The sequence below is a fragment of the Triturus cristatus genome, chromosome 4_1, assembly GCF_964204655.1.
Source record: "Triturus cristatus chromosome 4_1, aTriCri1.1, whole genome shotgun sequence".
Lineage (NCBI taxonomy): Eukaryota > Metazoa > Chordata > Amphibia > Caudata > Salamandridae > Triturus > Triturus cristatus.
The window spans coordinates 1,335,664,459-1,335,681,019 of NC_140585.1; the positions used below are offsets into that span (position 1 = coordinate 1,335,664,459).

The window sequence follows — 16,561 nt, forward strand, 5'->3', positions numbered from 1 at the left end:
CCTGCCTCGGTACCTTAAGTAGTGGTACTTACTTGAGTCCCTGTATTAAAGCACGGAACTAAAGAAGATTATCACTCCCTAAGGATTAAAGTGGTCCAACCATTGTATTGTCATTAATTGTGACCATTCAGGTGTGTCTCTCACTGTCTGTCTTGAATCTTGCTAGCCTGAAGGCTCACTCCTCTCCCATTCAGGTCTTGCCCTGGGCTATTTTTATCGGCCACCTGTTGTTGCATTCCCCTATGAGGCCCAGTGTGAATATTAATTTTCCCCGCTACAGACGAGAAAGAGATCCTGAGGTAAATATTTTTGCTATAAAGACATTTAATGAGTTCAAGGTCTTGGGTGCAGAGGCACTTGATTGACTTACATGCCCCATTGTGGAAAATGTGTCTAAAAATATATCTGAGATGTGACAGGGCGTTAATAGGTTGTCCCCCAGAGTGTTTGAGAATTCACCTCTGGGGGTTTCTTTGCCCCTGGTATATGGTGATATTGAGTTGGGGCTCTCATCTCTTCCGATCGAAGCTGTTGCTGGAGGTCGCAGCTTTAATATGTTTGTTTCTGGAGAAGCGTCTACTAGGAGGGCAGGGGCACCGGTCAGGCATGCTATGTCCACCTCGGACGAGTTATAACCATCCTTCTTGAACAGGGGGGCATTTAGAGGTAACACCACAGGTGTACTCATTAGTAAGGATTGCAGTCTTTTGAGTACTGTAGGTTGTAATAATATAGACAGTGCTGCTCCCATAAGTTCCCCATGGCTAGGTGTCTTGAGGGTTAGGGATGATTTGAACCTTTATGGCACAGCAGGGAATCATACATTATTGACCCATAATACTACTACTAGTGGCCTTAGATTGACTTCTTGGAATGTGGCAGGTGTAAACAATAAAAGATTGGACCCGGATTGGCTATCTTATCTTAAAACCTTTTCTATAATTTGTTTTCAGGAGACCTGGTAGACTGACTGTTCCTTCTTTTTAGATGGCTATATGTATTTTTTCATCCCAGCCACACCATCCCCAATGGGCAGACCTAAGGGTGGTATATTCACTCTGATTTCTCTCTCATTGGAATGCAGGATGATAAATTTGATCACAATCTAATCTAGCTCCTAATGTTCAAGCTATCTTATTTTTTTCCTCCATATGTGGTAGCTTTTTCGTTTTGAATTTTTATAATGCGTCTCAGGGCCCTAATGATTGTAACTCATTGGCTGTCCTGCGGGCTCAGCTTCTAGAATTTGTTTCCCAAGATATTGCTAGTGTTGGTTTCATTTTAGTGGGTGATTTTAATATTCACCGTGTCGATATCCTTTACCCCCCCCGACCAATTTCCTGGGGAGGATGTTTTTCACTTAGAACACACCCAGCAGGAGGATGCTTAAATGACATTTTGGTGGAGTTTAATCTTGACTATGCCATGACCAAAGCCTATAAAAACTCTGATGGTAGTTTCGCTCCCACCTTTGTTGGACGTTGCACGAGCACCACCTTAGATTTTATTTTTGCTTCTGCCTTTTTGCAGAATTTGCTTGGTCTTTTTGATATAAGTGTTTCTGGTTTTAGTCTTCATTATTGTGTTGCTGTCTCTATCAGTGGTCTGTTCATACAAACCTCCGTTCTAGTTACCAAACAAAAGTTGGATGGCAAAACTAGTGACCAGGGTAGAATAATTAAGTGGGCTAAGGTCATCCCTGAGGTTTTTATGAAGGATCTTGTGGTCAACAGATCAAGGCAGATATTAAGGTCATGTTGTCCTTTCTTCCTGTTAAGGTCCAAAAATAAAGCTGGATGGTGTGATAAGGAATGTTCTAATGCTCATATATCATTATTGTCTGCGTTCGAACCTCAACCAAAAGATCGGGGTTTAATTTCCTCTAGATGTGCTTTATATTAAAAAATCATTAGAGAGGAGGAAAGCGGAGCTTAGAGAGGAGGCTTGGTCTGACCTGGTGGAGCCATCTACAAAGGCTGACAGTGCCCAGTTTTGGCAGATTGACAATCGCCCCTTTTTTAGTACAAATAATGGGCAAGCTATTTCTTCTCATATATCTCTCCAGAAATGGATTGTGCGTTTTGAAGGCATCTATGGCTCAGCGGACCAGCTTTCCTCTTGTGTGCCCCCTTTAGAAGCCTTGCAACAAGGCAACTTAATATTTGAAGTTGATGAGGTTGGCAATAGTACGTATGAGAAGCCACAAGGCCCCCTGCTGATCTGTTTAAAATGTTACCGAGTCTGGGGGTCCCGATTTTAACATGGTTATTTAATCTGGTTGTGCGTGTTGGTTTACCACGTTCATGATCCAAGTCCATCATTATCCCCGTGTATAAAAAAAGCTCTAGGAATCTTCCTCCTTATTATAGGCCCATTGGTTTGATTGACTTGGTCGTCAAGGTAATAGGCAGGGTAATCCTTAAGAGGGCCATGTTGTGGGTTGAGGATGGGTCTGTTCTATCTAATCTTCAGTATGGTTGTCGGTCAGGATTGGGGACCTTTGATCAATGTTTACATTTTCACATGCTGATCAACAAGTACACAGTGGCAAAATCAGGCTCATTGTTTGTTGCATACATGGATTTGTCTTCATCTTTCGATAAGGTGAGTAGATCTAGACTATGTCAAACACACTAAATGGTATCAGTTCCTCAGAAAGATAGCAAGGTGGCGCTCTGCAACCCTTGTCGGTTGCGAGTGGGTGTGATAGTCTCCTAAGGTAAGATTGAGTGTGCATAGGTGGGGAGTGGTACTCCTGTGTGTTCTTGTGCCCTCACACACCCTTGCAAGTGTAAAGCATCATCATCAGGCTATGCTCCACGTGGGGGTGGCGCTGCAGTCCCTCATGGGCCCCACAAGAGGGCTCTTTGATGGAGATCTTTTTAGGAGTTGCCACAGGTGTGCATGTGGGTGTGTGGGCCAGGTGATTAGGTGTTCGTGAAGATAAAATAACCTGTTGGTACCCCGGCAAATTAATTGGGGGTGTCCTCTAGGTTAAACTAAATAATTTTTTAATGGGAATGGAGATACTCCTTAAGCAAATAAAGGGGGGGACAGATATATTCCCGCTGCTCTCAACCCGTAAAACAGTGTGTGAGGTTGGGTGGTCGACATGTTTCGCACAGCCAGGGGGTCCCTAGTGGATTCCTATGCGCTTCATCAGGACGTGAATGAAGGTGAAGAATATTTTTTAGCTTAACCTAGAGGACACCCCAATAAATTTGCCGTGGTACCAACAGTTTATTTTATCTTCACTCACACCTAATCACCTGACCCACACACCCACATGCACAACTGCGGCAACTCATAAAAGATCTCCATCAAAGAGCCCTCTTGTGGGGCCCGTGAGGGACTGCAGCGCCACCCCCACAAGGAGCATAACCCGACGATGATGCTTTACACTCGCAAGGGTGTGTGAGGGCACAAGAACACACAGGAGTACCAATCCCCTTATGCACACTCAATCTTGCCTTAGGAGACTATCACACCCACTCGCAACCGACAAGGGTTGCAGAGCGCCACCTTGCTATCTTTTCGAGGAACTGGTACCATTTAGTGTGTTTGACGTTGTCTTTAGGAGCATTGGTACAAGACTTATTACAATATTTTACAAACCGCTCCTACTCCCCCCTCTCTTGGATTGTGGTTATAGATCTAGACCAGGGTTACTCATAGTATGGCCCGCGGGCCCGGCAAGCCTTCCTCGGCGGCCCGCGGACCTTGCAGACATCCTACATGAGTTTAAAAAAAAAATTAAATAGTGTAAACACTGCCGGTTGCAGCAGCCCAGACTCTGAGACTCTGCCCTGTGGGGGCCGGGGGATTCCAGTGATTGTCAAAGTGGAGATGCAGGGGCCTAAGAGGTGAAATACAACAAAGCTTTATTAACATGTAAAGGGTCTTTTAAAGACCTGTGAAGTACTCGGGTGCGGTGCGGCTGTGTGTGAGTGCTGGGAAGCTGTCTCAGGGGGGCTGTGTGTGCGCGCTGGGAAGCTGTCTCAGCCCAGTCTGAGGGCTGACACACACACGGGTGAGATGACAGAGGGTGACGGAGAGAGGGAGAGGGTGACGGAGAGAGGGAGAGGGAGACAGAGGGAGAGGGAGGGAGACAGAGGGAGGGAGAGAGACAGGGAGAGAGACAGGGAGAGATAGAGGGAGGGAGACAGAGAGAGAGAGAGACGGAGGGAGGGAGACAGAGGGAGGGAGTTGGAGGGTGGGAGATGGAGGGAGGGAGATGGAGGGGGACGGAAGGAGGGAGAGGGAGGGAGGGAGAGGGAGGGAGAGAGAGGGAGGGAGGGAGACGGAGGGAGACAGGAAGGGAGGGAGATGGAGGGAGACAAAGGGAGACAGAGGGAGACAGGGAGGGAGGGAGGGAGGGAGACGGAGGGAGGGAGACGGAGGGAGGGAGACGGAGGGAGACAGAGGGAGATGGAGGGAGGGAGAGAGACAGGGAGGGAGGGAGACGGAGGGAGAGAGACGGAGGCAGGGAGACGGAGGCAGGGAGACGTATGGAGGGAGAGGGAGGGAGAGGGAGACAGAGGGAGAGAGACAGAGGGAGAGGGATGGAGACAGAGGGAGAGAGACAGAGGGAGGGAGACAGAGGGAGGGAGACAGAGGGAGACGGAGGGAGGGAGATGGAGGGAGGGAGATGGAGGGAGACAGAGGGAGGGAGGGAGAGGGAGGGAGGGAGATGGAGGGAGGGAGACGGAGAGAGGGGGAGGGAGACAGAGGGAGGGAGGGGGAGGCAGGGAGACAGAGGGAGGGAGATGGAGGGGGACGGAGAGAGGGAGAGGGAGGGTGAGAGGGAGAGGGAGGGTGAGAGAGGGAGGGAGGGAGACGGAGGGAGGGAGACGGAGGGAGACAAAGGGAGACAGAGGGAGAGGGAGGGAGACGGAGGGAGACAGGGAGGGAGGGAGGGAGGGAGACGGAGGGAGACAGAGGGAGGGCGATGGAGGGAGGGAGACAGAGGGAGACAGGGAGGGAGAGAGACAGGGAGGGAGACGAAGGGAGGGAGACGGAGGGAGGGCGGCGGAGGGAGAGATACAGGGGGGAGAGACAGAGGGAGAGACAGGGGGAGAAAGACAGGGGGAGAGACAGGGGGAGAGAGACAGGGGGAGGGAGGGAGGGGGAGGGAGAGGGAGGGAGAGAGAGAGGGAGGGGGAGAGGGAGAGAAAGAGAGAGATCTGTGTATGCTGGGTCTGGTGGCTCAGTGGACGAAGGCGTCTGCTGCAGGGACCTGTGTTCAACCTCATGGTCACAATTTTTTTTTGCTTTAGCCCCGCCCCTCCCCCTCTGACCCCGCCCCCACCGGTGCGGCCCTCGGCCACAAACCACACTGTAAATTTGGCACCCGAGAGAAAGTTTGTGAGTACCCATGATCTAGACTATGGCAGATCTTGCTTGATATGGGCCTTGATCCAGCGATTGTTTACTTTTTTAGTGAGTTGCACAGGGAAATGAGAGCAGTTGTTCGGTATAACACAGACGGGTCTTGTACAGCCCCTTTCTTTTTGAGGTCAGGAGTTAGACAGGCGTGCATAATGGCCCCATTTCTTTTACCTTATACGTGAATGACTTAGGTCGCAGTTTACTTGATAAACAGGTGGACTGCCCTCATATTGGCTCCTGCCAAATTTCTGCATAGTTATATCTAGATTTCTCATTTGTCTACAAACTTTGTGAGATGGTTTTGTGAGCTACATGAATCAATTAGATCTTTCCACCAACAGTTGCAAATATCAGGCAATGGTGTTTGGACCCCAAAAGACTAAGCTAAAGATCTTTTCATGTTCAGGGCAACAGTCTGTCTAAGGTTCAGCTTTACACTTATTTAGGGGTGGTCTTTGATAATCAGAATGAGTGGGCCCCGTTGCTTAACCCTTGGCGTGCGTTCGACGGCCAACGGCGGTCACGAGCACTACCTCCGTAGTGCTGCGCACGTCCGTTGGGCGACATGGCCCCGCCCACTCCGCTAAACGGCCAAATTCCACCACGGTAAAAGGGTTAAAGACAAAAGACTAGCCTTTGCAAAAATTCTAGCTGCTCTTTTCTCCTCTAGAAATGGTAATAAACCTTTGAATGTTTTGATTAAGATATACCAGGCAAAGTCTGTCCCACTAGTCACGTATGGATAGTGGTTTCTGGGGATTCGTTAATCTGAGGGAACTTCAAGTGGTACAGCATGGTTTTTGTAGGCGCCTGTTGGTGGTCTTGGCCTCTACCCCGATTTTTATGGTACATTAAGAAATTGGCTGCCCTACCTTTCAGATCGTCTTGCACTTCTTCCGTTATTAGGTGGCTTAATTTTTGGATGTGGCCAGAAAATCTGCTGGTTAGAGAAATTGTTCAGGATTGCCTGAGTCTTGGTAGGTGGAGGTCGATCCAATAAAATAAAAAGAAAACTTACCTGCTGGTCGTTGTTGCCAGCCACCGCCTCTCCTTGCAGTAACGAAAAGCACACATTCCAGACTCCCCTGACCAATCATGACACTGTTGATAGCAGCGTTGTGATTGGTCTGAGTGCCGTGGTTCAGTGCTCAGAGAGGGAAAGGGAGCCTGGGCAAGTTCTCCACCCAGGCTGTAATGCAGCTAGGGTGGAGAACATGCAAAGTGCGCATGACTGTTTGGCCGGCCTGAGACGGCCGGCCAAACAGTCATGTACACTTTAGATGCAGCAACAGCTACTCCTCCTCTCCAACATCACGGGCCCCAGTCCCACCCAGCCCTAACCTGGCACAACTGGAACACAAAAAATAAAATGATAATTACTTCCATCATTATTTTATTTTTTCCATTGTACTGCTTTAAAGCAGTGGGCGACGCTCCTTCACCTTAGCGGCAGAGCAGCCACGGAACTTCTTTTTGCAAGGAACGTCCAATCCAGTTCCCAAAACCCTTCTATCCCAGTTTATTTACATTTTGTGCCTATTCCCATCTCATTGGAAATTGTGTTAACTAACTTCAGCAAGAACCGATCTCCTTAGCTGCACTCCTAATAGGCTTCCCAAACTTCAATACCTTCCTTCTCCTTCCCTCCATCTCAACATCAATTGGCCTAGTGTACACAAGTTTGCCTCCTCCTTACATGTAATTATTTTATGCTTGCTGTGCATTAGTACTCCCTATACAGAACTTTGTTAAATTCTGGTTAGGTCCAGCACTATGTGAATATTAATAAATCATTTACAGAATCGACTGGCGAGCACCAGCCTGTCATGGTGGTGTCCCGAGGCCAGGTTAGGCAAGTGCGAAGAACGCACAAGTTAGCCAGCTACCCTCTGCGTTTCTGCTGTACGGCTGGCAAACGATTGTGTATGCTGGACTACATGCCCCAGAAACCTTTGGGGCACGCATAGCATGTATGCTGTATCACTCGGAAGAGGAGTAGGAGGATATAAGCTCCTCCTGCATGCTACTTCAGTGCTTGTCAATCAGAGTCTGGATCTGTTGTGCTGGAGATGGCGTACCTGTTCCCTGTTTCGCTGACAGGTTTCACTGACCCTCTTGTTTTCACCCGACCTGAATGCCTTCCTCCTGCTCGCTTTCTTGAGGTGTGCCTTCCGTGGCTGCAACCGCGCCATGAGCATTTCATGTTGCTGTAGTGCAGCTAGCCGCTTCCTGACTTCCGTGTGACCCTGCACCGCTGCCTCAGGGAATCGCTGGCAGTACGCGGGGGTTCTGCACTCAGTGTTTGCTGGCAGCTTGTCACGAGCTGCATTTCTGTCAGACCTACAACCCCGCTCTTCCTGCTGTGGGCCACGCTGGACACCGAGCAGGTTAGTGTGCATACCGAGGTACGACCTGACACAACCCTGGAGGTGCTGCAGATAGCCTCTGGCTTATCCATGTGGAAACAATCTGCAGTCGCAGAGACATCTGGACATTAAGGGTGCTGACAACCTGATGCTGGCATTTGCAGTGCTTCCTCACCTAGGCTGGACTTGCATTGTACCAATACCAACATACAAGCTTACCATATTCTCAACTGTAGATGGTGTTTTTCTTTTTTTACATTGCTCCTACTCTGTGCCCAAGACAAGGGGGCAAATATATGTGCAAGGCCTGACCAAAATAATGTGGTGGCGACAGGGTGAAAGGATGTCTCAGTAGCAGAGTATGTATTGACCAGGTATTTGTCACTGTGGTAGTTTATGTGAAGCCATGTGAAATTCCCCAGTTACCACTCTCTTTGAACTTAAGGCTGTAGAATGACCATTAGATAGCGATCAATTGAACAAAATGCATGTGCTCAGATGTAGGGTTTGACCATCTCCCTTAAATATGAACAAGATTAAAATGAAAAGGGGAACAAGGGCATTCAAGTATGAGTAGGTTAAACAAACGCCTTTTGTGCCACTGTTTTGGAAACTGGTTGACAATGTTCGGAATTCTGCAGCTAGGTGATTCATCTACACCTGTAACTGTGGTGAAATACCAAGTACTGATCTCAACTGCACAATGAACCATAGCACCTCAGATATGGTATTTATTATCTTTGCCTGTCACTTCAATTTTCCACTCAAACTCCAGGCCATGATGGAGCTGGTTTGAGACACAAATATGACGAACCGTTTTGAATCAGAAGATCCACCAAGCAAAAGCTTCATTCGGAAAAGATCATTATATCTTATAATCCTCTGGAAATGGTTGTCCAAATTCAGAGAGCTATCAGGTGACTCAGGAACTATGCCAGATGTTATCCCTTAGCAAGATCTGTGTAGTGAACTCGAAAATCATTTTATTGATACAATTCAACAGATTACACAGGAAATCAAAATTGATAGCATTCTTCCAGACGGAAGAGACTCATGAAAAGCTATTTTTTTCTCTGATCCTTCAATGTCCAACTACACAGGATTTCCAGGTGGCTTTAACTAATCTTTAATCGGCTGCCCCTTCAGATCCCTCTCCAGGCCTCTTGTTCAACCAGATAGACACCAAGAATCTACAACCCTTGGAACAAGGTATTGTTGCTGCTTCATTTAAAGTGGAAACAGTCACAATTCTTTCAAAGATGGGTGTTGACAGCAATGGTTTCAAATGTTTTTTCCTGTAGCATAGAATTAGTCCTCTTGGCCATAGCTGATGGATTTAGAACAGAGTCAGATGCCATCAACATAAACAGTATGACACTATTAACAACGGCATTTGAGACAGTTGACCATGATATCCTTATCAATCAGCGTCATGTAGTAGGTATAACTAACACCACCAACATTTGGTCTTCCCCCTTTCTGCAAAGGTGTACGGAGGCTGATGCATACCCCCTTTAAAGTTCTTGAAGGACTCTTAAAATATGAAGTACAACAGGACATGGCCTTATCGCTCATCTCTACAGCATCTCTGCGAGCTCTTTAGCAAATCACCTCCACTCTGAGGGAGTTTATCTGTATACTACACAGATGACACACAGCTTCTGATTCATCCCATCGGTGAAATACTTTCTACTCCTCATTTTAATATGCTGAAATGTATTTGTGATTAGAATGGCAGTAATCATTTTACACTTAATGCAGAAAAACAGAGGTGATGTTGTTGATAGTCGCTCCCAGCTATGGCTTGAAGCCTTTTTGCCTGCTGAGCTGGGCTGGCTCCCTATACTTGCGACAACAGTTAAGAGCCTAGGAATTAGTATTGATAACAAACTTTCCCTGACAAATCAGGTTACTTCATTGATGTCTGCCCTGGGAAGGGGGCAGTTGAGCCATCAATGGACCTTGGCTTGACTATACCAATTCCTTATATGCAGGTCACCCAAACTGTCTTTATCAAAGAATGTAGGTCATTCAGAATATTGCCACCAACCGGTTTCTAGGTGTCCCTACATTCTTTCATTATATATGTTATGTATGCAGGTATGCACGCACATGGTGCTTCTATAGTGCAAACCTAGCCAAAAGGCGGTACACTACTGTATATTATCAAAGACAAGCGTAAAGTCAAGGAGTAATAGAGAGGATGCTGGTTTGTGGGTGGTTTATGCATTTTGATGTAGTATTCTTTAAAGAGGTGAGTTCCCCATATTTTTAATGATGGGTATATGAGACAGTGGTATGATAAAGCAATACGAATAATTGGAGATCTTACAATTGGACCTGATCTGTTATTGTATGATGCCATAAGGGATGAGTTTGGGTTAGATAATCTGCAATTTTTGAAATACCTCCAATTAAGAGACTTTTTAAGTAAAAAGCTTGGGGGAGCTTGTGGTTTTTCCAGGGTACAGGTAATGGAGGAATTATTTAAAGATTCAAGTACTTTGGGGGGGCTGTATAAAATGTTGATTGATTTAACACCTGATGATTTGACTAAACATATAGATCGGTGGCAAATTCTGTTAGATATTGATCCTGGAGATATCGAAGATTCACTACATATGGCTCATACATCTTTTATGGCAACTAATTTACAACTCCAATGTTTTAAAACGTAGTTTAATTTGTATATAACACCTGCCAAGATTGCCAAATGGGGTAGAGTAGCATGCTCTACTTGCCCACGCTGCCAATATCCAGCAGCAGACATTGTCCATATGTTTGCAACATGCCCTATACTGGATACCTTGAAATGCAGTGTTAGAGGTTTCTTAGCGAGCATGCTAGGCATGGAAATTGATCTTAGTCCTCAATTGATTGTACTAGGGATAGGAGACTCTCTCCCTTTAAATCTAAATCACTCTTTCTTATTTATTGCCTCTACAGTCTTTAGGTTGTGTTTAGCCACTCATTGGCTTGATCCTACTCCCCCAACTGGCCAACAGTGGTTAGAAAGGTTTCGATTAATATATAGATTCGAAAAAGCTGTTTACGCCAGAAAAAGACGCAAATTGAAAGTTAAAGGTTTAGCCATTTGGGCCCCCTTAATGAATTGGATTTTTTTGAATGAATAACAAGGAACTTTTGGCTTGTTTTTTTTTATTCTGCTCTTTATTTCTTATTCTTATATTTTCTGTATACACTAATGTAAATATCTGACATTTAGATTATATGTATCTAGCTGTGGGTGGGGGGTGGCAAGGGCAGGCCGTAAGATATAACTTGGAATTATTTTTCTGTTTAATTGGATTTGGATATAATTATGATAATATCAATAAAGATTTTTTTTTAAAAAAGAGGTGAGTCTGCAATTCTTCCCTAAATTGGAGCAGCGTTGGGGAGGTCCTGATGGATAGAAGGATGTTGTTCTGGATCATTCCCTATCCTTAGAAAGCTTTACTACATAAGTTAACAGTTCCCATTTAAAGTTATTTTTACTGTCCACAGGGCTCTGAATAGGCATGCTCTCTGCTTCAGCTGTAAATAAATGCGGAAATATGAACCCTTGAGAGCTCTTCGTTTTTCCATAACCAATACTCATACTATTCTTAAATCACCAAATGCAGAGCTGGGTGGTTGAGGAGTTCTGATCTTGGCTGTAAACCTTTGCAATACCTTACTGGGACTTTCTTTGCCCAATTTAATTCCTCACTAAGTATGCTCTCTAAAGACTTGTCTATTGGTGCAAGCATTCTAACCTTTCAGTCATAGCTCCAAGAAATCTCTGGTGTATGAAAGTTCTAGAACTACACCAGCATAACACAACATCTATACTACAACATGCAAAAACTGCATATCTTAGACTTCTAGTACATTGAATACACATTTTTAGGTACATATAGAATGTTGCAGCCCCAGGTCCCGTGCCACTTGAGATGAAGGGACCTTATGTTAATGATTGTCCATTTCCTCCATTGTTACCAATGTCTGAAAGGATGGACGTGAAGCCTGGACTCCATACCTTGTGGAAAAAGAATCAGGGTAAACCTTCCTGAATGATTCACTCAGCCTCACTACTTATCAGCAGGAAAAAATATTCAAGAAAATACATTTAATCTGCAAGTATTATTTTATATTCACTTTTCGTTTTCTTGGGGTTCATTTGTTGCAAGAGGCAGACTATAGGGTGAAGGATCACTGTTTTGCCCATCTCTCAACACGTTTTTCCGGGAAGATGTCTATGAATTCAGAGCCCATCTTTTTGGTTTTTTTACTCCCATCACCCAAATCCATTACTTTACTGTCTGTCTCCTTCAAGTCTTTGGCCATTCATTCTCACCTGGTTTCTCTTCCTCGCTGTTTCCTCCTCTTGACTCCAACACTCCGTACTACCTGCTCTGGTCATACTTGACATAAAAACAAACTACCTAGACATTTTGGTTTTCATTATGCCCAGTTACTTATTAAATTTTAGTCTTTTTAAGAATTGTGAAAATCTTTTTTGTAACTTTTTTCAGTCCATACTAATGGTTGAATACCAGAACCAGTACTAGCTGCAGATTAGTCAGTCAGTTGTCCTCACTGGTTTTATTCAAATTGTTTTGTCCAGTTAGCATAATTTTGAACCACAGCACAGACTTAGGTCTGCATGCATAATGAAATGAAATAGATTTATAGCTGCGCACAAATATCCAAGGGCGTCAAGGCGCTAAAGACTTTCTAGTTCAGATGAAGAAAAGAATATAACAGTTCTGTTTTGGAGCTCCACAGGGCCTTGATTTATAGCATAACGACCCAAGTTTTAAGGGCTCTCCTAAAGGTTGTATGGTTTTTCAGACTGGTAATATGACAGGGAAGGGAGTTCCATAACTTGGCATTGGCCACTGAGAAAACTCGACCTCCCCATCTTGCATTCCGAAATTTGGGGACCACTAACACATTTTGAGTTGCTGAGCAAAGCAATCTAATAGGTAGATGAGGGGCATCGCCCCACTGGTTTTAAGCAGTGCCCTGCAAAGTAAAGGAAACATAAAATGATAATAACTTCAAGTTATTATCATTTTATGATTCCTGCTGCTTTTCTAGCGGGCAGTGTGGGGACGGGGCTGCTCTGCTCTCGGAGCAGGGCAGGGGAGGAGTGGTTTGCCCACTCCTAAGTGTACAATCACTGTTTGGTCTGCCCACACGGCCCGCCCAAACCAGTCATGCGCACTTACCCCATTATCCATGCAGGCTGCATTACAACTTGCGTGGAGAACAAGCCCAGGCCCCCATTTGCTGGTTGAGCATCGAACCAGGACGCTCAAAACCAATCACAATACTGCACTGCAGCATTGTGATTGATCAGGGGAGCCTGGGTGCTTACTAATCACAATGCTGCATTGCAGCATTGTGATTGGGAGCCTTTTTTGTGCTTCATGTGCCTTGTTCTGATGAGGAGAGCACAAGCAGAGATGTGGGACAGGCGCAACAAGGTAAGTGTTTCTTTTATTATTATTTTTTTTCACCGTTTCCCACCCAACCCCTACTTGCACCCCCCACCCACCCCCCCATGCACACCAGCCTGCCACCCACGAATCATGACAGCCGCCACTGAGGTAGATACCAATGGAACATTGTTCTGAGTGCTCCGTGCCCTCAATGCTGCATTTTTAACAGTTTGCAGCTTAACCAGGGCCTCCTTTTTGATCTTCAAATAATGAGTATTGCAGTAATCAGGTCGGGAGAGTAGTAGGGCCAGCACCACTTGTTTGTGTACAGGTACTGGGATGTAGGGGAAAACTTTACAAATAATCCTAATAATACAAAAGCATGTGGAAACTGTGGATTAACCTGTGGGTCAAACGCAAGTTTTTTGTCCACAATCACTCCCAGATTATTTGCAGAGTCAATGGGAATAGGTAGCAATCTCAGCATCTCTGGCCACCAGTTGCCAAAAATTATTATCTCCATTTAGTTTTAGACAATTAATTATCATCCAATTAGCCACTGCCTTCATGCAGTTGTTGAAATTGGCAGATATAGACTCATTGTCTTCAGCGATAGACCCAATTATTTCAGTGTAATCGGTATATGAAAGTGCCTGTAGCTTAATATCCTAATTAATTTAGCTAGTGGGGATACATATAGGTTAAATAGTGTTGGGCTCAGGGAAGATCCCCGAGGTACCCCACATTGTAGGGTGAGTCCAACTTCATTTGGCTGAAGGTCAGAGTCTGAGATCTCTCAGTCAGAAAGGATTTTAACAATTTCAGTGCGGAGTCTTTTATAAATAATTGATATAATAAACCTGTGAGAAGGGTCAGAGAGATGGTATCAAAGGCTGGGGACAGATCCAGTAAGATCAGTGCAACATCCTGCCCTGCTTTGACCAGTGATCTGATGCTGTCCACAGCTGAAACCAATGCAGTTTCAGTGCCATGTTTGCTCCTTAACATTTAGATGCTTTTCTAAAGAGTTTGAAGGTATCAGGAGCAGGAAGATGGGCGATATTTTTTATATCGTTGTGGTCTAGATTAGGGGTTCCCAGCAATAGCCTAAATGCAGCCTCCTTCCAAGGATGTGTAAAACATTCTGTACTGGTGATCCTATTCATAATTGAAGTCAGGGGAACAGTGATAGTGCTGGCTACTAGATGGAGCCTGACTTTTCACTGTGGAGAAGAGACTTTATATGTTCTACTGCCATATGTGTAAAGGATGATAGAGCAGTTATGTGCTCCATGGTTCCCTGTCTGCCATTTGAATATATATCCCTCTCATTGTGTGTGAACCGCAATGCACAGAGATACCAAGTTTGTGCAGGCTCGTTTTAACATGCGATGTGGGCCCTAGTCCTGGAAATCTCTGTTTTGGTCCTATTTAAGTTTAGACCACTGGCACTCGTCTTCTCAGCTGCCAATCTATCACTCTTAGACAAGAATAATGAATTATATTCACTAATAGGCGAGGCCACGTGAACATTATGATTTAGACAACACAAAATCATGTGCAAATTACAGGAGAGACAAGATCATTAAAGTCACTTTTCTCATGTGATAATTACAATTATTTCAACAAACACTTCAGGCTTGGAATCCTCAGTTTCTATTAAAGAAAAAGTAAAAAAAAACACATAACATTGAACAATGAATTCCGCTGACTGTCTAGCAAATTGCATGGCTTATAATGATGTTTATGTCATAGGAAAAAAAAGAACTTTCATAAAACAGATTTCATACCCTGACCATGTTGATGATTTCAGCTGGTGTGGTGGATCCATATCTTGCTTAGATGTCTGAAGCTGGTCCTCCAATAAGGACACCCTCTCAGTAAGCTGCTGCAAATATTTGTTCGATTGGACACTAGAGTGGTAAATTGTTCTAAGATCATCAGACTGCCATTCTTCATCTTCATCGGTCATGCTATGACCTGAGGAGTCTTGAAGCATCATGTCCTGTGTCACTCCATAGAGTCTCTCCATGCTACCAACACAATCACTGCTGGTGAAAAAAGACTGTTTGTTGCACTTCAGGCTCCAGATCACCCTCTCAGATCTTTCAAGCTGCTTCTTAAGATCTTTCACATTCTGGAGAAGGACTGTGACATCTTCTGGCTTCCCACTCTCGATCAGCTCCTTCTCGCTTTGTGGTTTGTATTTCTTTGTACTGGATTTAGGAGTACTGGTCATTGTTGTTTCCCACAACGTTAAATGTGAGTTCAATTCTTCCACCATACTGGCTTTCCTGACTAGATCTTCTTGCTCATCACAATCTACAAAGTCAACAAATAAAGATCAGCAAAGGCAAAGCATTTCACTTGAAACCATAATTCAAAGTCAAATTTTGGAAGAATTACTCAAAGAGGTGTTGTTGCAAAAGGCAGTTTCACTTTGAACCAATGTTGCAATTTAAAGCTCGCACACATGGCAATTTCCAGGAGGAACCTGATGAAGCATGTATGGGAAAAATAGCCTGAATGAGAGGAAAACCCTAGGAAACTGGTACACAACACTGATTTTGTGGTTATCCTTCATTCAGAGGGTTAAACCAAGGCATTAGCAGGTAACCCCACACCTGGAAATTACAGTGTACAGAAAATGAGAACTATATAACTGATGTATCCTGAGACCTTCCACATTATGGTAGTCCCTAGTAATTTCATGTTCGTGTCATCCGGGACTTTCACTCAAAGAGAGCATTCCTGCCACTTCATATCACAAAATACATGCTTCCTAACTGAGCAACCTTTTCATACCTGGACTGGTGGTTTCCTCTCGATCAGCCTCATTTTCACTTCTTCCACATGTCTCATATCCTAAGTCTTGGATATCAACTTGTACTTGCTTACTGTCATGCCCTACCAAGGGTTCACCTGTGGATTACAGACACAATGTGATTCAACTGAATTCTCTCTTGAAAACAAAGTGTAATTCATACATAGCAAGCAGTCTTGAGAAACATTAACTTGCTGCATATTCTGTAAAGTTTAATATTTCTCTAATCATTGTTTCAGATTAATGTTTATTAGGACTAAAGTGCATAAACATGATGGGTTTATAAAAACAGTATATAATATAGGTTATCACTATAAAATCCATAATTAACAATTATTCAAAGATACAATCCAAAATAATAAAGTATCTCTCAGGATCACAGTATAAGATAGTATTCTACTTAGAAGAAACACTTTGGTTTGGCTTGATGACAAGATAAATGTTATAACCATGTACAGGGGACTGAATTGGTCAGAAATATTGCCCAAACTGCAATGCAATTTGTTTTTAGGCGACTGCTTGAGCTACAGTTCAATTCAATTGTGACTGAATAT

At 44.4% G+C, this 16,561-nt stretch overlaps 1 protein-coding gene across 11 annotated transcripts in view; it reads right to left on the minus strand.

Moving 5' to 3' along the window:
- Nucleotides 1-16,561, minus strand: part of PDE4DIP (phosphodiesterase 4D interacting protein) — a 1,321,554-nt gene that overhangs the window by 358,002 nt on the left and 946,991 nt on the right. For all 11 annotated transcript variants that reach the window (XM_085654823.1, XM_085654822.1, XM_085654821.1 and 8 more), the window contains 2 exons: nucleotides 15,989-16,105; nucleotides 14,974-15,505 (listed from right to left, as the gene is read on the minus strand). In XM_085654823.1, the coding sequence (XP_085510949.1) occupies nucleotides 14,974-15,505; nucleotides 15,989-16,105 (649 nt within the window). The remainder of the gene's footprint in view (nucleotides 1-14,973; nucleotides 15,506-15,988; nucleotides 16,106-16,561) is intronic.